This window comes from Pavona decussata, unplaced genomic scaffold (genome assembly GCF_977016875.1).
Source record: "Pavona decussata unplaced genomic scaffold, jaPavDecu1.1 SCAFFOLD_102, whole genome shotgun sequence".
NCBI lineage: Eukaryota > Metazoa > Cnidaria > Anthozoa > Scleractinia > Agariciidae > Pavona > Pavona decussata.
Genome location: NW_028145517.1, coordinates 5664078 through 5689813, shown reverse-complemented (window position 1 = coordinate 5689813; position 25736 = coordinate 5664078). Strand labels below are relative to the sequence as shown.

Below are 25736 nucleotides of genomic sequence, written 5' to 3'. Positions count from 1 at the left end.
CAAGCCTGCATTGGCGCGCGAAACGCGAGCGCGGAATTCTTTCCCTCCGCGCTCGTGTAACTCTGGCTCCTTCATGCCCCCGAGCCCTACCCCCTCCAACACCCCCACCCCGGTAGGAGAGAAGAGAAGAGGCATGCTCATGGAATCACACATGAATAACCTCGTACAGCTTTTTTTCTGTGAAACCCCTTGACGGAGAATTTTAAGGCCACTGCTTAATTGGCGATTTGAGTTAAAAATCGTAATCTACTCCTAGAAATGTGGCAAGAAGCATTTAATATGAATCGTAAATCGTAAATGGCTATCATTTTTATCGACATTAAAGGGAAAATCTGATCGTTTAATTACAATTCGTCTGCTAAAAAACTAAATCTAAGGAAGTTTCGTAATTTTGGAAGGACGATATTTTGCAGTCAAAATTATCAAAAAGAAAACATTTTCCACAGTGCAGCTTTATCTCTCTGTCGATAATTTGATGTGGCGAAAATCTCCTGCGATGGGAAAAATTCATTTCCCCAATTGCACTCTTAGCTTGGCTTTCATCACGCGCATTGTGTATAATGCACGAGCATCTTATTAAAGCCATACCATTGTCTGGCATGAAAATTTTGCAGGTTTAAGGTGTTTGCTATTGCTTTCATAAATCACCAACTCTATCAGGATACTGAAGTTACCGCGAATCTTTCCCCCTCAAGAAACTAATGTACTCCAGCTGGTCGACACTTCTCTGAACACCGGTTTGTGTGACAAAAGTGCGTTTGTGTGTATTTGCTTAAATTTTGAAACGAGAATTACCATGAAAAGAAAAACACCATTAACGACACGAAAAAGTTCGCTTTTCGTATACACTTTATAGCTTTCCCTTGCCGGAGTTGCTTTCAAAAGTTTTCGAAATTGTTTACTCCACTTGTTGGGATTGCAAAAATTAGTTCCCTATCAAAAACATGTCTCCAGGTCGCAAAAAAAAATAAATAAATAAAAGAGTTCCCAACAAGCACACAAAAAAATCGTCAATTCGCAAATTAAATTCCCACAAAATTCCACGCCATACGGTAAGCTGGTTTACTGGTCAAACTGATTTCAAGACCCCTAACCGAAGAGACCTCTCTCGTGTTCAGCTTCCGATTCCCATCGATCTGGTCGCCAAATTGAATCGCAAAACATTACGTGTTCAGTTGCAATCGTTTGCCAGTTTCGCTGGCGATGATAAAAACACTGCGTTCATGGTAAACTGCATTGCTGAAAAATATGGCTTGACAATTAGCAAATGGATATCGCTGTTGACGTAAGAACGGTCATTTAAGCTTTCGGATCCGCGTTTTATCGGGAAGGCGCCAGTACAACCTTTTAAAACGTTTTCGACAAACTAATCGGGAAAATGTTCATCTCAGTTACGTATTACAGCTTATGATACTTATCATTAAAAAGACTGACTCGATGCGGTCTACTTTTTCCTAAATTGTTTTGCGTCATGTATAAATGATATGTCTCTGAACGGATAACGCAAGGCGGGGTAATGCTGAAATATTATTGGCGCAAAAAAATTTAGTTTGATATAGTTTTATTTCTACTGTATCCAAAGTGTCTGCAAAGCGTGCAGAACCGGGTCGCTTTCTTGAATTCCGTTGCGTTTTATATACATATTCAAGTTTTTTCCTTAATTTTGACAACAAACTTTGCCTTACCAAGAAATATTAAAGTAATTATAATTTTTTTATTGTATTCTTCGAATAGAATAGATTTACTGGATTGTAATCCTCTGAATCCTCTTACGTCAGCAAGACTTCAAAGCCGCGAAGGCTATACGTTTGGACTAGCATCTACCCCCGCGCACTTACAACTGAGATTAAATCATCTGCTGAAACCGAGATTTTTCCCGAAATCACTTGCTCAGATAAATGTTTTGTCTACTTCTTCTGACAAGAGAAAGCGATGTGGAGGCGTTTTCTGCACGAAATCATGGCTGACATATTGAAGTTATTAAAAAAAAAAAAAAACAGGTCCCCAGGATGTTTGTCAATAGGTTCGAATCCTGTTGGGGGGAACTCGGGTTTTTCATTTTCTGAGTATAATTAACTGTATCACTAGAGAGATTTAGCATCGCGTTTACGGCAAACGGCAAACGGCAAACGGCAAACGTCAGGCTGAAATTTTCCGTCTTTGATGAAAAACAATGAAGCTTTTTTGGTTTAAGCTTATCTCCACCCAGTCGGCGACAGCTATCGAGAAAATACGAAAAAGAGAGAAGTGAGTACGAGAAACACAAGTTTATGCATTTTAGAACAAACAGCGTCTTGACGTTTCCCGTTTGGCGTTAGCCGTAAACACGAAGCCAAATCTCTCTACTGACCGAGAAAATATACTTCTAACATTTATTCACCATGCTTAAACTGACATATATCACATTTCCTTCACAGGCCGGCTCATAAAAATACAACCGTTCAATATGATCACGGTGATGAATTAATGAGTTCAATTCGTAAATTGCTGGCTGAAAACAACTGAAAATATTATGTAAATTTGCCTTGATAAAATATTTAAGATGGTCAATAAGAGTGAAAACGGTTAGAATAGCCTTAGTGCATTGTATGTTAAGAAGAATAAAAGGTGATTAAAAATTTATGTTTACCTCCGATCGAACTTTTTACCGACTACCGGGGTGACTTTGATTTCAGAAGTGAGTTTAGGTCAGTTTAATTGCAAGCTCCTTACCAAAGCGGAAATGCTAGACCAGCTAGGTGAATTGAAAAGCTTGACCAAAATACAGTAATCGGTAAAACATTGCCCCGCTTGGTTCGGCAGTTGTAATGTGAAGAAAGTTTGAAATCAAACCAGTGTCAAACAAATATCTAATCTGTCTAGGTTATAATCTTTCCTGAAAACAGAGAAATTCGGCACAACGTCAAATTGTATATAACCGGTTCGTTCATTTCCCGTCAATTTTATGAAAGAGATTTCATCTGTGTAGCATGGCAAGAACCCACAAATAGTGGAAAATACTTCTAAGTAAATGATGACGATTTTCATATACTGTAGCGAGGTGCGGCTACTGGGCCGGGTCACTGACTGTATTGGCCATGTTTTGCTGTAAGCGAATTAGCTGAAAGTATTTGCTCGTGTACTTTAAATCGTATAATTGGATATGGAGCTGATTATTAAATTGTCGACATCTATGAAAACAGTCTTCAGTCTTTCTTTTGGCTGATAAATTTGTCCATAAATATACCAGTTGGCAAGTCTTTAAAATAAAATGATTCATTAAACTATATATAAAGGAAAAGATGAATAGTAAATCGTAAAATCAAAAACTTTGGCAGTTTCCATCCTTCATACAAAAGATAACCTTATTTTTTACTCAAGAAAAAAATCTTATGTTAAAAATGTTAATAACATATCCCTTTCCAAACAATTTCCTGTTTGCTATTTGTGTTATTTTTAATTTTGCAGCTAAAATTAAAAGGATATAAACATCATTATAAAATTGATAGATTTTAAGAAACCCGCAAAACATCACGTTCCGTGGCTTTGCCACATGCAAGATAAATCTATATTTTTTTTAATTCTATTCTTAATTCCGCCACTCAAACACTCAGCGAATAATCGCCGAATGCCCTCTTCAGACTCTTTCAACTTGTCGTTTAATGACATGCGTAATTTTTATTTTATTTCGCTATTCAGAAATTCGCATATTGATTTTGAAGTTTAATTTTGCTAGTGCCACATCTACAGTTAGCGAGTTATATTAATACTAATTTTGTCTTTCCCAAAACCGTGGTGATCTTATTTATAAAACAGTATCCTAACTTTCTCCGCGAAACTAAGTTTCCACTTCAACTTAAACAACATTCGTTGATCATTGCTAGCTGTGAAGCGAAGGTTTTTATGCAAATTTCTATAATTTTCCTATCATATTAAAAGGCAGGTGGAGATATTGTGAAGGCAACTTAGGAACTCAGACAAACTACAATCGAACCCTACGCCCATTTGATTCAAACCAATAAAATTTATTTTTTGTAACATATGTACAATGTATAATACAAGATAAGAAAGCTAAAATAACATTGAAGCCCGTACATGTAATGTTGGGGTAGAACGTATTTAACAATTTCCGCACGCAGGCGAAAAAAAAAAAAAACACGAGTTTTAGACAGCCAAAATTGAGCGGAACAAGCCGATAAGAGAATGTTTATCTCAGTGATAAAAAATAATTTTCTTTGAAGTAGCGTGACTTAAACGTGAAAGCATTTCTTCGAGCGAAGAGCGATACAAGATTTGTAGTTTATTTTCTGAGCATCGTAATAAAAGTTACAAAGAAAGTCTAGCTTTTACGTCAGAAGTTTCGGGAACTGTATTAAGGGATTTTTCCGTCGACAAACGTTTTCTAGGCGCGAAAGGTTGCGCATTTGATCTCTCATTTCTCGGAGGCAATGACGGAACCGGGATACTAATTTCATCTCCATTTCCAGCTTTTGAATCCCCATCTGTGTTTTCAGTAACCTTTTTCTGCTCAAATTCATTCAAAACAGTTAAAATTTCTTCCAGACTGTAAAGCGGTGATTTTAAATTTTCTGCATCGTTCTTCGGAGTTCCAATATCCCCAGTGCTCGATAACCGACGCCTTAGGGGTGAATCATCCGTGTTTAGAAGCGAAAGAAATTCACCGAGATCATACAGCGAAACATTTCCACCAGAATCTTGTCGAGGCGAGAGCTGTGGCCTTGACTGAAATGTTGCGCTATTGCTCGCGCCAAAACCCGAGCCAGCTGAATTTGCATCCGATTTTGGCGAGGAGGGATTGAAATCTGATTCGCTTTCGCTGGATTTAGACGAACAGGACGATACACTAGACAATCTTCTTCTCAGTGGAGAGTCATCCGCGTTTAAAACGTTCAAAAACTCGCGAAGATCGTACACAGAACTTCTCTTGCGCGTCTCGGATGAGTTCGTTTCCCCAGCTCCCGGCACTGGCAAAAACACTTCATCTGTATCAAGGTCGAGACTTCTGTTGTTTGCGTCTGTAACGTGAATGCTGATTCCGCTTTGCGACGCACTGGAAAACTTTCGTGTAAACCAGGTTGAAATCTGTTGGCTTGGAGTGCTTTGTTGAGAGGCGTACAGCGAGAGAAACTCGCTAAGATCGTAGACAGACATCTGGCGAGTGTTTTTGTTGTCGTTTCCTTCCAAGTTATTTGAGTCCGTTGTTGATAAAGTGGAATCACTAGCGTACCCACTGCTTGCGGTTTTTGGAGGCGAAGGAGAGGGAAGGGGTTCCTTCTTCGCGTCCAAAGTGTTTACTGATTGTTCTTGTTCCATGACAGGCATTTCTCCAACATCGGACAAAGAATCTTTCTTGTATGTGTCCCTCCTTTCACTTTCCCCGGGTTTTGAATCTGTTTCGCGGTTCGTAATTTGTTGTTCGTCGGAGGTTGTAACACGCACTAGTGGAGGTACACCAGAGGTCATGGATAAGAATTCAGCGAGATCATAAACTGACAAGCTCCTACTGTCTCTACTGTTTCTTTCGGTTTCACTGTGTTCGTTTCCTTGGCTACTATTACACGCGACATTGTCGCCTTGCGAAGATGCGTTAACTCGGACGAGAGGTGGAACGTCAGTAGTCATTGACAAGAATTCCGCGAGGTCATAAACAGACAAACTTCTGCTCTCTTTGCTGTTTTTACCACTTTCGCTGTCTGCATTTCTTTGATTAGCAGAGTTAGCGGGATTGTCACCTTGCGAAGACCCATTGCTTTGCCCTGATTCGGGGCGTGAATTTCCCGCTGATCGCGGCAAAGATAAGAACTCCATAAGATCATACGTGGACGAACGTCGCATCTCATGCTCGCTGTTTTCGCTCACAGAAAGCCACTCGCTTGCGCCAACTCCGCGCGGGGAAATTAAAATGCGCGGAGACGCTGATCGGCTCGAGTTTTCACTCGTTGATGCTGAGCTTGGATTACTTGTGTTTCCAAGAGAAAGAAACTCCATTAAGTCGTAAACGGACCCTTTTCTCGCGCCATCATGAACCCTTTCTCGTTCTTGATTGGGGGAAAGTAGCTTCGGTGAAGATCCGCCTTGTGTTTCGTTCACAGCTCTCAATTTATTAGTTGGTGGTTTTTTCAGTTGCCTTCCACTGGACGCCTCGGCTGTGGCCGCTAACATCAGAAACTCTCTCAAATCGTAAACGGAAGCATTTGACGATTTGTCACCATCGCTACCAGTCAATGGAACATTTGAGATGCCCGGAGGGGACGCTTTTCCGGAAGGAACTTCGCGTTGAAGCAAATTCAAAATTTGTTCTAAATCGTACAGTGAATGCCTGTTTTCGTCTTTCTGAGGTGGAAGCAAACTGCCGGCGGCATGAGAGACTTCAGTTGATGTACGCAGTCCTTCTTTTTCGCTCTGTGGGCAGCTCTTCCCCTCAATTTTGAGTCCTGAGGCGTCATCGATTAAATTCTGTTTTTTAGGTGCAGAAAGGGACGGTTTTCTGCGATCAATAAACTGCTTGACCGTTTCTGTAATGTCGTTCAGTGACTTTCGACCCTTCTGTTTGTGTTCAGTGTGATTAGCAGATTCACTGCAAACAGGTGAATTAGGCGTACTTAGCGGTTGGCGAATCGAACCACCTTTTTGCGATCGACCGCGTTTTTCACGTTTTGTTTTTCCTTCGTTTCTCGCCATGTCTTGCAAGTGGAAAAGCACAGAACCATCAATATCGTGGACGGAAAGCCGCGGAGCTTTTGACGCAAGAGAGCAACTTTCCGGAAAAAGCTCCGGCGATGTGAGCGAAATATCTCTATTTTCCCTGGCATTCATCACACCTGCGGCCTGTTTCATTGAATTGATCTTTCGGTGACACAACTCGGGCGAAGATTTCGCTAGTCGACGCGATCTCGATAATTTTTGCGAGTTCTTAAATTTGGCGCTTCCCGTTCGATCTCTGTACAGAAGCGTTGTCTCCTCATCAGCCAGAAACCCTCTAGATTTTTCCTTCGATCGAAAACGTCCCGTGTTTTCTTCCTCTGTTGATCGACGCTCGCTGTTAAAAAAGCGTCTTTCAGCCTTGCTCGTTTCCTTGGCAGCTGATTCGTTTATTAATTTAGTCTCATCTTCACGCTTTCCAACGTATTTTCGAACTTTTTTTGAGCTCCCCTGCTCAAACACGTCCATTTTGTGCGCAATTTTCACAGATGACCCAAGCCGCGGTGTCATCTCACATTCATCCCCATCTGTCGCTTCATTTCTCGCCGAGAAGCTTTGTGCACTTGACGGCGTAGAGCGAAGCGAATCCAGTCGAACTATCGGAGGCAGCCGAACCAATCCGTGATTATCACGGACTAAACCACAAGAACTGTTATTCGAATTTTCGACATCGCTTTCAACCGCGCTTTCCTTTGATATGGGTGGAAGTTTCAAGTATGAATCGCCAAATGCGAACGCCATCGAGATGTTTCCAAACGCTATTTAAACGTGAAAAAAGGTTTGAGTTTGTAAACAATGTTTAAACCTCACGATATAGTGTTATAGCCTTGTCATTCACCTCGCGTTCGCAGCCGTGTCACAGGCCGTTTGTGAACGGCTAAAGGTAGAGGTCGAGGTAAAGTTCTGAAACAGCTTTCAGCTGCAGAAATTGTGTTTTGACTGCGAAGCGTGTAGAAAACGAAGCAGATTGCAGAGACATTAAATGTGACGTATACGCTTACAAGAGTACGTCGATCTGCTGAATACATTAACAAGAAAGACCATTTCAGGTTTCGGCGAGCGCCGCTTTTATTTGGCCAATTGAAACCGGATGCACGACACTACCAATGAGAAAGCCCGCATAGAGCTTCCATTTATACCCTAAGTGCGATTTATGTCAGTGATCATTAAAATCTTCTTCAGTTTTAGGCCTAAAAAAGAGAAAACGTCGAAGGGCATTGAATGCGGAGGAAGCGTTTATAAAACTTTATACGCGATTAAAAACTAAAACCAAGCAAGACGCAAAGTGGACTACAAGAATATTTAGTGATTTCACAAGCTAGCAGCCCGAAGCTTTGTTTATCTCATCTAGTCGTATCAATAATTTTGGCACTTATGTGGCATCTCTGTGTTTTAATTGAATATTATTTGTGAAGGAGAATCACCAGTAAGAAGAGGCTAAATTATTGTGACAAGTGCTGTCCGTGCACCTTTAGCACTAAAAGAGCCATTTTCTAAAAATTTCTAAATAGGTGTCAAAAGCCTCGCTCTATTGTCAGGAAACTTTCCATCCCACACACTATTTCTGCCGATTTTAGACCTTATATTTGCTTCGTTCTTTTTACATTGAGACACGTTTAATTTAAAACTAGCCTTAGCAAGCGTTTAAAACTACGCCGATTTTCAAATTTTGTTTAAAACAAACGAAATGTACCAAGAGTTAATTTCAATTATCATCGAAGATAAAGTGAAAAATCTTTTGTAATTTAAATCATCGTGGATGAAGGTTTTTTTTTACTAATGTTCAATGCAGATTTTAGAAATTCGGTAAAATTAAGCTTCCTTAATCGTTTTACTAAAGCATCTCTTTTGACGCTCTTTCAATGCTGTAAGTTATATAGCAAAGCAAAACAAAAAAAAAAAAGCTCTTGCAAACAGTGGGGCATAGAGGTTTTCTCCAGAAAGGTCATTCAAATTACATATTCCGTTAGTTGAAGTATTCAGCGGCTAGCAAAAAATTTACATATACAGGCGTGGGTGAAAGTACCAATTTTAACGACTCGCTTGGTTGTTAAATATTGCACACAATTTTTCTCCGTCAGTTTCTAATAAATTAAAGACGACGCCATAATTGTTGTCGTATCGACGCTTTTTCGTGTCTTTAATTGTCTATTTACTAATTTAGCTAGAGGAGAAAACGGAAAAAAATGGATGTAAGGAGCGCGCGATTTTTTTCTTGCCTGTCGTGAGCTCCTGTCGTGAACTTAAATTTGGCAATTTCAATTTTCAGTTATTTATGAACCGTTTCTCAGACTCCAACCAGCCAGCAGTTTATGTATTTGTCAAGTAAAAAGACAATCATACAATGCAATGTTTTGAATTTGATAATTCCTGCGTGTAGAAAAATATTGTTTGTTTCTTTCGATCAATTTCGAATTCGAGCATTTACTGAACGAAAGATAGTAGTATTATGCTAATTGCGACAATGTTTATATAAAAGTTACATCTTACAGCTTTGTCATATATGTTTGCTTTCGTGTCGATGTGAATCTTGTTTCTTTTTGGTCTTTGTCAGTACAGTGTCCATTTTAGAGATCTTAAGATTATGCCTAGTTTTAATAAGGCGCTCAAAACCCGTTTAATCTGATGTAAATAGAAAGCCATTTGTCAATGTGCCATGTTCAATCATGACATATCTGCTTATCTGTATGGAACCTCTAGTTTCGTTCGTTAAATAGAAAGCCATTTGTCAATGTGCCATGTTCAATCATGACATATCTGCTTATCTGTATGGAACCTCTAGTTTCGTTGACAAACGAATAAACAAAGTGTCGGTTAAATTGGATATGGCACGCAAATATAAAAATATATATATATATAGTTACATTGACAAGCCATATCCAAGTTAGCTCGTTGCGATTGGCTTGTCGAGAAAAGATTTATCATTAACATATGCGAGCGAGCAAACCGCAAGGCAACGGAAAGTGAAAATTAATTATTAAGTTATAAATATGGACGATGTTTAGAAAATAGATTGTATAGGCGATTAATTATCAGAAGCAACCAATCAACAGATGACTCAAAGACAGCAATAAAGCCTAATTTAAACTGTCGCCAATTGTTGCATCGCCAAATAATTCTGAATTTTGTCAGATAAGGCCTGCTCTCAATGCTCGATTTGCTCTTCTATCTCGGTGCCTCGGCGGTTTACAGTGGTCTAAAAATAAGGGAGTCCAGAACCCCTCCCGTATATCCGTCGTTGAGATAAGGATTGAATTGCAAACTATTCGACTTCTAGGCCATTTACCACACAAAGCACAGTGCATTTAACGCTTGCTGTTAGTATTGTATTTTGGACTTACATTATGTAAATAATTACTGCGATTTCTGCCCGGCATCAAAAACCGTTTTATGCCAGGTGACTGCACCACGCACAGCCGGTTTACACAAAACTGTTTCAGTTTTTTTTTATCACAGTACAGTAGCGAGCGTTTAATTTCATTCATACCTATTTACATTCAACGTTCTTCAATAAGATGCGATGTATGATTGACGATGGCATAATTCATGATGTTTTAATACAATCTTATGTATTGCAAATTTGGCAGATGCACAGTGCACTTGACAAATTTGTAAAACTGGGCCCTAGTTTACACATTGTTCAAATTGCGTCGTATGAAGAAATGAACCCCATCACCACAAACATCACATAAAAATTTGAAAGTTTAACAAGTCTGGTTAAGTTTCATTGCGTAGTAACCAGGCTGGGTCGCCCATATTCCAAACAAATGTCTGATGGCGTCTCCCCAAATCCTTACATGCATACAAAGTCACAAATTTTTCCGAGTTTTGAAATCCTCCTATATGGTTACAATCTAACGACAGAACCCCAAACTTGATAAACTGATAAATTTTAATGTGATCTTTCTTGTGATGGACTCTAATTTCTGATTAAATGAAAACTTGAAAACTCGTCGCCAGTCTTCATTTGATCTCCGATCCAAACGGGCGAGACCTCACCTATGGCTCGATCCAAAAACGGATCCACAGAAAAATCGACCAATTAACATTTTCCCCAAAATAAAAGCACCATGATTCTTCTATTCTGTCGTTCTTTGAGTTGATTCATGAACAGAATTGTTAGCAATCCACCTCTCATTTCTTTTTTTCACCCTAGTTTATCATCGGCTGAGTTTATCGAAAAGGGATGCTAGGAACCGACATCACTCAATATACATACAAGCCTATATAGCTACTACAGCGGAAGAAGCTTAGGGGAAAAAATTATGGCCATATCATGTGTCCACTGAGAAGACTAGTTAAAGACGAAGTATAACGCGAATTTGACGTCATTTCAAAACCCAAAAATATTTGTCTGTCGACAGAAACATAAAATATATAATTGTCTAGTTTTGTTAAAAATTATCACACTAGTGCAATTAATAAAACTGTCGATTAATGCCTCTGGCTAGAGACAGAGTAGGTTGGAATGGATTGGAACTTGAAAAATGTTAGGCTAACGTTTTTCAAGTTCTCGCATTTTTGTTTCAAAATGCGCTAGAACAGATCACGAGTTGTTCTTTCCAAGAATTGAGTTGATCTCTTTCCTCTCGTTGTTCTAAAATTGTTTTGTAGCTATGTGAAGGTCTTCTTTCACTATTTTTAACCAAACAGGTCAAAAACCTCATGAGACTTCCCCTAAAACTGCCCAATTTTTCTGTACGGTAACTGGAAATTGCAAGGCAAGGCTGTTTTCCCCGGGGGGGGTACTCCCTTATAAGAGGCTAATGGGGATGTGCCGCTGGATGGGGTCGCATTTTCACGTCTGGATTGACTAGAATGGGGTTGCATTTTCAGTAGAGTTACTAGAATGGGGTCGCACATTTTCGGATTTTTGGGGTAAGAAAAAAAAATAAATAGAAAGTGACTTAGTTGGGATCGCGAAAATTACATTTTCCCAAAAAGTGACTAAGATGGGGTCTATAACTGGCCACAAAAAAAGACTATAATGGGGCAGGGGCTCTGAGAGGCCAGCGGCACATACCCAGCAAAACTGAACCCAAGTACCCCCCCCGGGCTGTTTTCGTCGACTCGGATTTCATGCGTACTTGAAATAATTTACCAATTTTAGTTAGGAGTAAAATATTAAAATACTGATAGTCGGTGTTACGGTTAGGGTAAACGTCCATCACATTAATTTCGAAACTCTTTTCCCCAATAATCGCGAGCTGATTTCAAATGAAAATGTGGGAAACGAAACGAAAGCAAACAAATAAAGAATAGAGCGAGGAGGTGAACAAAAGGCGAACTTCATTGTCCTCCATATTTGGGCACTGATATTGTTGAAAACTTGACCTTATTGGTTGGTTGACACAGCACGCGGGAAAATCGAGCACTTCAAAAATTCGTTCGGCGCCAAAATCGATTCACTTTTCCTCACTTCGGCACCAGATCAACTTCAGTTTATACTTTCATCGGTGAAGTTTCGCTTTCTCTGCGTAGTTTGTTTTCGTAGTCTCTTTCTAAAATGACTGACAACATAGATCTTGAGAATGACGCCGAATTTTCCGAAACTATGGGCACCTACGTTGTTAAACGCAGTAAGTTTTGAATTTTATCGGCGAAGCGAGCGAGATCAGATGTCCGCCATTTTGTCGCATAACCTTGATGAATTGCTTTCCTCTCTTTCAGATCAAAAGAAACAAGGTGTCTTTTTAGACAAGATTACTTCTCGCATCGTAAAACAGTGCTATGGCCTAAAAACTGAATATGTCGACGCGGTAAGTTGAGTTCATTAGCGTTTGAAGATTGTTAATCAAGACTGCTTTTTGGCGCCAAATGTGAAACGAACTTAGCTAAACGGTAATCGTTTAAAGCGAATAACATCTATTTCTTCAAACATTTCGGTATGTAGTGTACCATTTACCTCCAAAATATCTTAGAAGCTTTCAATTTTGGGGTCCTGTCGAAGGATTTGACGATTTTCGCGCGCAATCTTCTCGATCCAGGAAAACGTGTTCTGGCTTCGTAGTGCAAACAATAAAACTCGCCTCCGCAATTTTTTTCAGTCGTTCGACTACATCTGTACGTTTTAGTTACCACTGCAAGTTACATGGTGATAAATTGTGATTCAACGACAACAAATTGTGCTTACATGTACAATTTCGATTTCGTGGAAGAAGTTCGACTCGAAGCTCCTTTGGGACCTGCGCACCATTAGCGTACGTAAAACAACTTTTGAGGTTTTATAACACCTCGAAGCTAAGTAAAATGATCGGAGATTTCTAAGTTTTCCAGTTTAATGGTGAAAAATGAGACATGTTTCGCATTTGGGAAGTTTTTATTTCTGGGATGGCGCGAAAATCCTAACCGTCTGCATAACTCAAGCAACACAAATATATGCTCACATACGTGTACTGTACATTTCTAAAGAAATCTGCATATGTTTGGTCTTCCTTTGAATCATTTTGTATTATTATAGTAATGTAATATTGTGAAGGAAAAAGCCATTTTGCTCAGCCACTTATCCCCTAGCTTAAGGAGAATGTTGTGTATGGTGAAATAAAAAACCAAGCAGATGGTGTGATGTTTTATTGATTTATTTTTTTTAGTTTGATATTACCAAGAAAGTAATTTCTGGTATCTACCCTGGAGTTCACACCACTGAGCTGGACACCCTTGCTGCCGAGACTGCGGCTTCTATGACAACTGTTCACCCTGATTATGCCGTTCTTGCAGCCAGGATTGAAGTTTCCAATCTTCACAAGGAAACCAAAAAGGCTTTTAGTGGTAAGTAGTTTACTTATCAACGTAGCAAGTGACATTGTTTGGAGAATTTGTCTGACGGCTGTTACCACAGTGGCTAACTCACTGTCATGTTCTACATGTTTGCTGTGTTACAAATGGCAGAGAATGCTGCTGCGTTGATGATTTTGAAAAAGCTTTGATTAGATTTCTGTGATCTAACTTTTCTTTCCCAACACGGCTGCGAAATTTGTGGTCTGTGTGAATCCCATTATATTTGTATCAGTCAAAAAGAGGGGAGTTGACCTACTTTTTTGTCTCAGGGAGGTGATTTTGATAAAAATTAATCAAAAAAATATAAAATATCCCATGTGTATGCTTGGGATCTCAGGTCTAAGAAACTTGGCTGAGTTTGGAAAGTTTGAATTTATTGATCTGGTAAAAAAACAAAAGGACACAATTTAGAAGAAAAAGAACCTTTATTGATTTATTTAATTTAACTATGAATTTCATACAAAAGGGATCTTCATCCCCAGCTGTCCGGTCCTACCATTTTTGTCTCTCCTCAAAAACAAACATTTCTGAATTCCATTTCAAACCACAAGTACTAGTTTCCAGTCACTTGTGCAAAATACACTGAAACTTTATTTAAAGTGTTTTAATTTGCATATTTTTTTTAACAGAGGTTATGGCTGATTTGTACAAATATGTGAACCCAAAGAATGGCAAGCATTCTCCACTCGTCTCAAAGGAAATCTATGAGATCATCAAGGCAAATGCTGATGTAAGTAAAAAAAAATTATAACAACTGTATTTTAAATATTTTGTTAATTTTTATGTTATGCTGTTAATGAGCCATGCCAGGAAAGGCATTATCAAACTTGAATGTATCGTTTGAATGTCATACATTGCCTTGTTTAACTTACATGTGCATGCAGTATTTAGTTGATTGACGTGTTGTTCCAAGCCAATAGAGGCGTTGGCTGCTAAAACACTTTCTTTCTTACTCTCTTCAGCGTCTAAACTCTGCCATCATCTACGATCGTGACTACCACTATAACTACTTTGGCTTCAAGGTAAGTACATTGTAAAATGTTCTATTCAGATCTTTCACTGTAAATACCTTAATTAAAGAGAGATTTGCTAGCTCTGTGGTCAATACATGTAATGGAAAAAAGTATTGACCTCTGTAGGGCTGTTGATAAGAACTGGTGGCCAGGGATTTGCCCTGGCTATTATGAGTGGGATCCCTTACTACTTTGACAGAAAAACAAAGCATTGATACCACTAAGGGGAAAGAATCCATGGCAACGCTTTTCACTGTCCTATCCCTGTCTGCAAAATTGGTAGTCAACATTTCACCACAGACTCCAAAACTTGTCACCCTTTCAGCAGCAAAAAGGTTAATGAAGTTCAAACTACTGACACAGAAGTAGGAATAATTATATAGTCTATTCACTTCATCAGGTGACAGGGTGTTTATGGAGTTCATAAACGTGACAATTTAAATGTTGGTACAAAGCTTAGACCATGAAATCTGATACTTTCTATTTCTTTTGGGAGGGTTTTATGGGGTATTACTTCAGTAGAGATAATTTAAATATAACATAAGAGATGTTTTTTTTACAACAGGAATTTTGTCCCAACCTTGCTGTTTTAATGGCGATTTTCTTGGCATAATCATGTTGAAAACTCAGCAATACCTAAGCCTACTAGGCATAATTTTTATTGTTTCTTTCCCTTCTGAAGCACTTTTCTAACATTTGCAGACTTTGATGAGGTCATACCTGCTTAAGATAGACGGCAAAGTTGCTGAGCGACCCCAGCACATGCTGATGAGAGTTTCAGTTGGTATTCATCAACAAGATATTGATGCTGCCATTGAAACCTACAATCTGATGTCGGAGAAATGGTTCACCCATGCATCGCCAACTTTGTTCAATTCTGGCACATGCAAGCCGCAGCTCTCTAGTTGTTTTTTGCTGACCATGACAGATGACAGCATCGATGGCATTTATGAAACCCTCTCTACTTGTGCTAAAATTTCAAAAGCAGCTGGTGGAATTGGTTTAAATGTACACAATATAAGAGCTTCTGGAAGCTATATTGCTGGGGTAAGTATTATTTTGTTTTTTGTGAAGGCCTAGTTGATTGCTTGTATCATCAATCATTCACTGACAGTTTCAAGAGAACAGACCCCATGTGGGTTTAAATCAAGATTTTCAGTGAGAACATTGACTGGCACTGTTGATTTCCAAGTCAATTCCTCTAAATTACCAACCACTTTTTCTAAAAGTGGTTCTATAAAGAATTGAAATCAGTCAGCAGCCATTTTTTTAAGCTTTTGATCATTCTCATAACACACCCACCTAATTAAGACACCATATTAGTTTTTGGGGAAAATTAATTTTTATTTACACTGAGATATCAAAACTCATCACCATGTTTGAATCCTCAACGAGAACATAATAATTAATTATGCTTAAAAATGACATTGAACACTATCTTACCGGGTTAATTAATTTATGATTAATTTTTAATGATTTCTCATTAATTATTTTTTAGACCAATGGAGTTTCAAATGGTCTTGTACCCATGTTACGTGTTTATAATGCGACTGCAAGGTATGTGGACCAGGGAGGAAACAAGCGCCCTGGTGCCTTTGCCATTTACCTTGAACCATGGCACAGCGACATCTTTGATTTCTTGGACTTGAAGAAGAACACTGGGAAAGAGGAACAGGTAAAATAACTAAAAAGTCTTATTACAGAAAAAAAGCACCAATAAAAAATCTACTTTTTACAATAACTATCAAAATTCCCGCATGCTGATTGGCTCACACCTATTGTCTATAAGAGTGTAGACAATAAAAAGGACGTCAGATATAACATGAACTTTCTCAAAAAGCCAATTTTGCTCAAACTTCTTCCATGTTATTGTAAAAAAAAAAAAAAAAAAATTCAAGGATATGTTATCTACAAGCCATTGTGTCGGTTTTTGTTTTAAACGACCTACAAAACTCCTGGAAAGTCTTCATTTTTATACTTCCGAGGTGTATGAACTATGATCTTTTGCTCTGGTAGTAAAAGATTATTTTTGTCCAGCTTTGGCGACATTTTTGTGTTATACCTCTTTGCAGCGAGCCCGTGACCTGTTCTATGCACTGTGGATTCCCGATCTTTTCATGCGACGTTGTGAAGCTGATGGGATGTGGTCCTTGATGTGTCCGAATGAATGCCCTGGATTACAAGATTGCTGGGGAGAAAAATTTGACAAACTTTATGAAAGGTGAGTGAGCATAATGGCTGGGTGATGTAAATTAAATTTCCTTCTTTCCTGTCACAAGAGCAGTGGTCTTCGAAACCTGCCATCAATATTTTTAATATAAATGGCGTTGATATTAATTTTCTTTTTTGCAAACAGCTATGAGCAACAAGGAAAGTTCCGCAGGCAGGTCAAAGCCCAGAAGTTGTGGTTTGCAATCTTAGAGGCACAGACTGAGACCGGCACGCCATACATGCTATATAAAGATGCATGCAACAGGAAGAGCAATCAACAGGTAAATATCATTTTCACTATAAGCATTAGCCATCTTGCAGCGTTCTAGATACAGGTAAGAGAGGGGTCTCGGGTCAAAAACCCGAGAACGCTGTCTTTTTGACCGGACAAATTAAAATGGTAAACTTGAGAACTCTGATTTGGAGGGAATCATACCTATTGACCCTTCAAAAGTATTCCTTACATGGCTCCCTGACTTTGAAAGTTATCTGGAACACTATCTTGTGGGTAAATGTACCAGAAAGCCTGAATCTTGAGTCTTATTACGTTTGAGTACTTTATGATTTCCAAGACTGATGCCTATCAGGAGTCTGGGGTGCCCAAGAAAATTCTCTGGGCACCTAAAAATTTTTGCAGCGGCACCTAACACTTCACATGTTGGGCTCCTAACTTCTCAGCTTTTGACCTTGTGGGCTCCTTGAAATTTTTCTTTGGCAAGAGCCTTGATTTCGGTCCTTTTGGCATGTACGGCTGTACATATACGTGTCCTTTGAGAAGGGAAATTTCTACTGTACTACTAAACATTACTGTTTACTTGTCAATTTAACGTTCCACTGGAACTGACAATTTGCTTTCTTTTGTAATTATTTCATTTTGCCACTCCAACATGTGTGTAATGCAGTTTTGTTGCTGTAATTTGTTGTGTAGGTTGAACAACAGGACAGCTGCATTGCATAGTAATTATTTATTGAACATAATTATTCAACTCAATGGTAATTTTTAACTGAATACACATCACTGCCTGTATGCACTCTTTTCAGAATCTTGGAACCATAAAATGCAGCAATCTGTGTACTGAAATTGTGGAATATACGAGTCCGGATGAGGCAAGTTGCTGATGTTATACTTTGCACTTCAAGTTTATATTAAACCTAGATTTTTTTTTATATCAAGTGTTAGTTTTGAGAGTAAAGTTAGAATGAGAAGTTTTCAAATGGTATAATGGATTTGAGATATTTACTAAATATTCATGCACACTAACAAATTATTTTTATTAATTTCACTTTTTTTATTTTAGTGTTACCAATTTCTTTATTAATTTTATTTTTTTATTCTAACTGCTACTACAATGTCTAACACTAAAATTGTTGCTTGGTTTGATAATTGTTGGTTGACATTGATTGTCATCTGTCACTGTTAAGAATAAATTGTCCAATAACATTACATTGAAAACAGATAACAGTTGATCGTGTTAATTATAAGTTGAAAAATTTCTGTTATCAGTTTATTATTAGCGTAGATTGTTAACCATTATCCTTGCTTGACTTAATCAATCAGGCCCCAGTTGTTCAAAGGGTGGATAATTTTATTGACTGGATAGTTCACTATTCATCAGATAAAATGTGTGCAAGATTTCACGATAGTCCTATAATTTGTGAATAGAGTAGAAGCATATGTCAAATTTAAGAATGGGATTATGTGGAAACCTTGCCAAATGTATTGGTTGGAGTACATTTGCTCCTCCGGATAGCGACCTATCCAGTGGATAAAGTTATCCGCTCTTTGAACAACTAGAGCCTGGTTGGTATGGTGTTTGGCCACTGTCACAGGCTCCAGATAAAACTGTAAAAAATTGTTTGTGTGCACTGTGAATCATCTAAGCTCAAATGTTAAATAATTCTATTAGTTTGTGGGAACCAACAAGCAAGCCAAGATACAGAGTTATTTGGAAATTGTAATTTCAGTTGGTAAATGTTGTGTAATCAATAAATAGCAAACAGCCTCAATCTTTTTTGTCTTTCTTTTTACAGGTTGCTGTCTGTAACTTGGCCTCGCTTGCACTCAACAAATTTGTCACTGATGAGAATCCACCTCAGTTTAATTTCCAAAAACTCTTTGAAGTCACCCAGGTAAGTGTTAGTAATTAAGTAAAAAAATAATAAATTAGCACTGCTTGCCAGTAATCCCTGAGAAAGTGATTGCCTCCCACAAAAATTTCACTTCAACATCATTGACAGCTTTAAAAACTGTATGTAGCAAATCATATTTTAAGTTGTTAGAACTTAATAATTTTAACTACTGTTTACAACAGTTCTGTCACATTTGTTTATTATTAATTTTATTTTATTTTTGACAGGTGGTTACACGTAACTTAAACAAGATTATTGACATCAACTACTATCCAGTGAAGCAGGTTTGTTGATAATAATTAATATCTAGCAGATGATTTCTTTGGTGGGGTAGGTCCAGAAGATATCCATACTCTCCCCCTACCTCTACCAAAGGGATTGGAAATTCCAGTAGGGTGGGGTGAGGGTATCAAAGCCAAAACATTTACAGGAAAGTACAAAGCTAAATAATATTTGGAATTACAGAGTGGAGGAAGGGGGCATGGATATCTTCTGGAAGTACACACAATGTTAACCTGGTAACTTCTTTGAGACAATTGTATACATGTAGGAACTGTCTATCATAATCTCCTATCTCAAACAACTTTGTGTTCCTTGCAATGTGTGTCTGATTTAGTGGGAGATAACTGTATATCTGGTTCTGTTTTTGTTTTATCAGGCTGAAAGATCCAACAAGAGACACAGGCCGATTGGTATTGGAGTACAGGTAAGAACTACTGGGTACAACAACACTTTTGTTAAGCGTTGCTCAAGCTATTTTGGGATTGAGCATCTAGATTTCGGTTGAAATAAGGGTTTGGGTTAAGCTGTTTTTTCAGAAACATTGATATGATTATACAGAGTCCTGTGGGAAAAAAACGTTGAGCACTTGGTACTGTGATAGCCTCATGCACTAGTTAGCGAGCTTGCGAAGCACTGTCACTGGATCGCACAAGAATGCCAATTTGTGACGTTGATAACAAAACTTGTTTTCTGCTTGTAGCTCTTGTCCAAGTAAATAGTACCTTACATGACTGTATTTTTGCATTCAAAATTTTACTCAATTTAAAAATACTGCAGTTTTAAGCTAAGGCATGTAGCTTCTTATCTGCTTATCTTGCAGGGAATGGCAGATGCTTTCATTTTATTGAGATACCCCTTTGAAAGCAAAGAAGCCAGAGAACTAAACAAAAAAATATTTGAGACAATATATTACGGGGCGCTGAAGGTAAGCTGAAATCAATGTCTGGTTAAATATATCGCAAACAAGCTTGTCTTGTTGTTAGTGTGAGAACGTTTTATAGCTCTTGGAATCTCAAGACAGTCTTGTTTAATTATTGTAGGCATCATGTCAGTTGGCAAGGGAGAAAGGACCTTATGAAACATATAAAGGATCTCCTGCAAGTGAAGGGGTAAGAACTTCAAATATTGTCTACATTGTAAAAGAATTGAAGGGCTGACTCCATAACCATCTTATGTCAAATTTTTGGTCAATTTTTTATTTTGTTCAAAACTGGCTTTTTTTTCCCACGTGGCCTTCAGTGTAGTCAGAACATTGCAGTCTTTTTTTTTTTTTTTTCACTGGGCTACACTTAGTTTTCAAGGAATTAAGGCCACACCATCAAGTCATTGAATGAAAAAGCAGAAAAGGAGAGGTTTTGAAGCCAAAAAACACAACACAATGTTCTCTGATTAAAATGAAGGCCACATGCAGAAATTCAGGCATGTTTAAGCCAAACAAAAAAATTGCTCTGAAATTTGAAACAAGATAGTTATGCACTCAGCCCTGATGGAGGGGGGGGGGGGGGGGGGGGGCTCACTGGCCTTCAAAAACTCATTATTTCATAAGCCCATTGACCTATCAAATGGTCGATAAAACATCACATGCAGTGGTTTTAAAACCCGATAAAACCTCCTCCTTATTAGTATGCAGTGTTTAATGTTTCTCTTGTCTGCTAATTTCCAACGTTCACAAAAGCATCATTGTTATGAACTCTCTTGACACATGCTTTTCCAGGAACGTTTTTTGAAGTCGTTCAAAAAACTCGCAGCATGAGTTTTATCGGGTCTAAAACCACTCGGCTGTGCCTCGTGGTTTTAAATCCCAATAAAACACTGCTGTTCGTGTTTTAAACATTACGTAACTACAATGTAGTCTGGCTGACCTTCAGCTTGATTGGCCCTTGTATAGTGGGCAATGTTGTCATATGTTCAGTGTACAGAATGTATCTCAATATTCTTTGCTTTCTTTTGTCTTCACAGAAACTTCAGTATGACCTTTGGGGTGTGACTCCCACTGATCTGTGGGACTGGGCAGCACTTAAAGCAGACATCAAAATGTATGAATAATTTACAAAATTAAAGATGATAATCTTAATAAAGAAGGCCTATGAAACTGCTGGAAACTTGAACTATCAGCTTACACAATTACACGTAACAGACATTTTAAAAAGGCAAGAAGGCAGAGATGTTTAAAAAAAACCGAATAAAATGCAAGCTCAGAGGGTGAGCTTGATGAGCAACAAGACTCCATGTCCTGGCATGGTGAACCTGATATAATGATTGATTGAACTAAGTTGATTAAATCTGCATTATGTTCATTGTTATTTACAGCTTCAGAGTATACAAAAATAGTTGATGATGTTTGTTTGTCTGACTTTCAAGGCATGGATTAAGGAACAGTTTGTTAGTTGCACCAATGCCAACAGCTTCCACTGCACAGATTCTTGGCAACAATGAGTCCTTTGAGCCTTACACAAGCAACATCTACACAAGACGTGTGCTCTCTGGAGAATTCCAGGTATTTTAAAGTACCTAAGCACAAAAGGGTTTTGGAAACATTGTCAAAGCATGGCCAATTTGATTCAAAGTATTGTTCACTGCCCACCATGATCTGTTTTCAACTTTTAAAGAAAGGGTTGAAGTATGACAAAATGCCATGTCGAAACGATTTCATGTAGTAGAATTTTTTCTGGCTATAATCAGCATGACAAGGTGACATCACCAAGGTGCAGGATGCTGATGGTTACATTCCACTCTGAGCCAAAAATAAATGGCTGGGTGGTAACCATATAAACATGGTTTCTTTTTGAACATTGTACAAACTTTGATGCATTTTCCATTAGTTTCTAAATAACTATCTATCTCTACAGCAGTTGAATCCCCTCTTTAGGGAAGCTTGTAATTATTGCTCCACCTACTGAGACTTTTCATTTTCTTTATAGATTGTAAACCAGCATCTGCTGAAGGACTTGACAGAGAGAGGACTCTGGAATGAAACATTAAAAAACAAACTTGTGGCTGCCAATGGTTCCATTCAGGTTTGTCTCATCACAACCCTTTGTTTGTTTCAATTCTTGTGAAATCCAGTTGATGTTGCCGTTGTCTTTATCAGAAACTGTAAGTAAGCCAGTCACTTGGCTGAATCACAAAATTTCTCTTACTAAGAATGTGATTGTATTTCTAAATTACCAAGATTTAATTCCTCAACTCCTCTTCTCTCACTCCAAAAAATGCCATTTCACAAATTTACCATAGTTATTCAGTCATATAAGGCGCACTGTTTTTACAGGAAAAAACTGTTCTCTCATCCTAAAAACATCCTTCAATATGGTAGAATTCTAACTCCACCGACCTTTAACATGTCCTCTTTTCAATCCCTTAGCACATTGAAGAGATCCCAGATGATCTAAAGCCACTGTACAAGACAGTTTGGGAAATTTCCCAGAGAACTCTCATAGACATGGCAGCTGACAGGGGGGCTTTCATTGATCAGAGTCAATCCTTCAATGTCTTCTTTGCTCAACCTGACAATTCCAAACTAACAAGCATGCATTTCTATGGCTGGAAAAAGGTAAACAATCATTATTATTATTGATAGCTTGTAAGACTTTCAGGACTGGTTTTGCGGGAGTGGACGCTCGAGCAAATTTAGTTTCATGTTCCCTATTTGGGAATTTTTACCCAAGACTCAAGATATAATTTTTTTAATTATAACGGTACATGTAATTGTAAATCAGTTGATCTTACACTGAAACAGTTTGAATTGTATTGGAAAATGATGATCAATGAATGAAACATTACAAGATCCCTTATAAATACTTGAAGTGTCGAGAGCATAACTGTCTTTATGTCAGATTTTAGGTCAATTTTTCGTTTTGTTCAAAAGTGTATGAATTCTTGCATGTTGCCTTCAATTTAGTCAGAAGCCAAAATAATGCGTCAGCAAAAGAAAAGCAAAGAAGGAAGCAGAACAACAGGTGCTTTGGAGAGAAAAAAAAACACAGCAATGTTCTTCGATGAAATTGAAATCCATATGCAAAAATTCAGGCACTTCTGAGCAGGGTTTTCAAAAGCGCCAGACGCAAGTCACCGGTTACTTTTATAATTAATAGTCTACACTATTAATACAGTATACATTTTCTTCATGTTCATTAACTACTATCCAGCATTTTCTTTGGGTTGTTTCAACGACATTTAACATGAACCGGATACTATTTGAGGTTCCACAAAGTTTCTGTCATTTGACGCCTGCTTTTCCCCTTGTCATCTTGCCGGTAGGCGAATTATACCCGTGGCACTTGCGAGCACAGTCCGTATATTTGAGTTTGTACATCGCTTCCTTCAAGAAAGTCATATTGCTATCACAGATGAAAATCTCTGTGTATGCAAAATTTAAAAATTTGCCGTGACCCCCAGCAGAAGGGGGTATCCCCCTCCCGCACCCTTTCCCCGTGCAGCTTTCGCCGGACAGCACCGCTAACGCGGTGCAATTGTCCTCCTGCTCCTTTCACATTTCCTCCTGGTACTTTTTTTCATTTCGAAAACCCTGTTCTGAGTGACCCAAAAACTTGACCTAAAATTTGATGTTAGATGGCAATGCTCTCAGCCCGAATTCGTCCTTCATGGTTGTGGGAAGGTTTGGGGGACATAGGCTATTATCATCGTATTCAGCGTCCCCCCCCCCCCCCCCCCCCCCCAAACAATCCCACAATCACTTGGGCAGTTACTCTCAACCCAGGCCATCACTCATTTTCAAAGTGGGCTATTGCTCATCAATTCCCAGTTTCTACTGATCGCAAAATTTCCTACAATAATTAACTTCTGGTTAGTGTTCGATAGGTTGGTAAACTTACTTCTGTGTTCAATGTTCTAGGGCCTCAAGACTGGAATGTACTACCTGCGCACTCGCCCTGCTGCTAATGCAATTCAATTTACGGTGGATCAAGAGTCTCTTAAGAAGTCAACCAAGACCAGAAAAGAGCAGGAAGAAGCCCTCGCTTGCTCGCTGAAAAATCCTGGTGCTTGTGAGAGCTGCAGTGGATAAATTAAAAATCTGAGCTCTAACTACATGTACTTAATCTATACAGCTGTATAACTCCGCAGAATTATTTTCAACAAAGCCTGGTTGTCTGAAAGCAGATTAATCAAAGCATTGAGAGTTTCACCTGCCCAGAATTACAGTTAACCAGTAATATCTTAGTGCCTGAAAAAGAAGTGTGGTAATTGTGTTCAAGCTGTGTCCGTCTGACGGTAGAAACTACTCTCATTAGTGTTGTTTTCTTAGATGTCAAACTTTGTTCCACATTGCTTCTCTTTGTCCTGGTGTATAGGGGAATTGGGTAGCAACAAGCATAACGAAAATAGATGTAACTAGTTAATGCTGGGGTTAACCAGTACCCATTTATACAGTTGGTGCAAAGAGACAGTGTGGAGTCTGAGGAAACAACACAAAGCTGATGCACTATTATTACTTCACCACTGAGTAATAGAAAAAAGCCCCCAGTGGCTGTATAAACAAACTTAACAAAGATTGGTTAAAGGGAATCTCCACCCCAACAACAAATGGACGGTAAATTGTTGGAAATAGTCTCTAAATTCTAAATTTAGTTTAAAAAGTAGAAATAACATTCAAGTGTGCTAAAAATTAGATTCAATTATCGCCTATTTTTGCTTTTAAATTTCCCGGGTGCCACCATTTTGGATTTTGAGGCATACGGTTGCCACTATTGTTAGTAAGCAGAAAAAAAGCAGAGGTTCTTTTGTGTGAAACAATTGAGCAACCGTATTATGTCATGAAATCCAAGATGGCTTCGCCCGGGAAATTTAAAAGGAAAATAGGCGATAATCAAATCCTGTTTTGTCCGACACAAAAATCTTATTTCCAAGTTGTCCAACAAAATTTGAAATCAGATTGTATTTTCAACACTTTAAAGTCAATTAATTTCAGAGTGGAGGTTTCCTTTAAACATTTTGAAGACCCAAAACAAAACACCTAGAAGAAAAACAAAATAAATAAATTGCTGAAAAACTTATTATGGCAAGCTCAGCCAGCCTGAAATAGTTAATTTATGGTTTTACACCCATTCACTCTGAACACTAACGACTGCAATTTCTGGCAAATTGCATCTGCTAAAAGTAACCACAGGGAACCAAATTCACTAAATTATAAAAAACTTGACATTGTTTTGGCCATTTGTGTAACTGAAATTTTCTCATAATTTTCATAAGCTGATAAGACGAATTGCGAAGTGAGGTTAAGTCATATTTTGTATTTGTTACATGTCGATTATTGAGTGTTATTTGCACATAGTTTTCATAAAAATATATTTTTTGATAGTCGTGTGTATATATCATTGTAAATGCTGTTTACATGATTAGTCTTAACACAATTCTGGTAAATGATATAATTATTTATATAAACACATTTGAATGTTTACATAAAAGCTCATGCTATTTTGCAAATTGTGTTGTTCTTGTTCATTTTGTAAAAGAAAAAAACCTTTCAGATGATATTATATATTTCCTGTTTAAGCCCCACTCACGTTCTTACATTCTTGACCTGGCAACATAAATGTCTAGAGTATTTACAGTCTCAAGCATGTTAGGGCTTGGGTTTTACCATGCCATTCAATAATATGAAGA

At 38.2% G+C, this 25736-nt stretch overlaps 2 protein-coding genes across 2 annotated transcripts; one reads left to right on the top strand and one right to left on the bottom strand.

Moving 5' to 3' along the window:
- Positions 1-3176: 3176 nt before the first annotated feature.
- LOC146471869 (uncharacterized) lies at positions 3177-8316 on the bottom strand. Its single transcript, XM_085120427.1, has one exon. The coding sequence runs from the start codon at positions 7441-7443 to the stop codon at positions 4306-4308; it is 3138 nt and encodes a 1045-aa protein (XP_084976553.1). The 5' UTR covers positions 7444-8316; the 3' UTR covers positions 3177-4305.
- Positions 8317-12099: 3783 nt separating this feature from the next.
- LOC146471868 (ribonucleoside-diphosphate reductase large subunit-like) lies at positions 12100-25558 on the top strand. Its single transcript, XM_085120426.1, has 20 exons — positions 12100-12281; positions 12373-12461; positions 13293-13470; positions 14109-14209; positions 14442-14501; positions 15195-15539; positions 15991-16167; positions 16565-16713; positions 16849-16984; positions 17745-17810; positions 18735-18833; positions 19061-19117; positions 19492-19539; positions 19936-20040; positions 20156-20224; positions 21075-21151; positions 21477-21612; positions 22037-22132; positions 22477-22665; positions 23968-25558. The coding sequence occupies exons 1-20, from the start codon at positions 12209-12211 to the stop codon at positions 24136-24138; spliced, it is 2421 nt and encodes an 806-aa protein (XP_084976552.1). The 5' UTR covers positions 12100-12208; the 3' UTR covers positions 24139-25558.
- Positions 25559-25736: the final 178 nt, after the last annotated feature.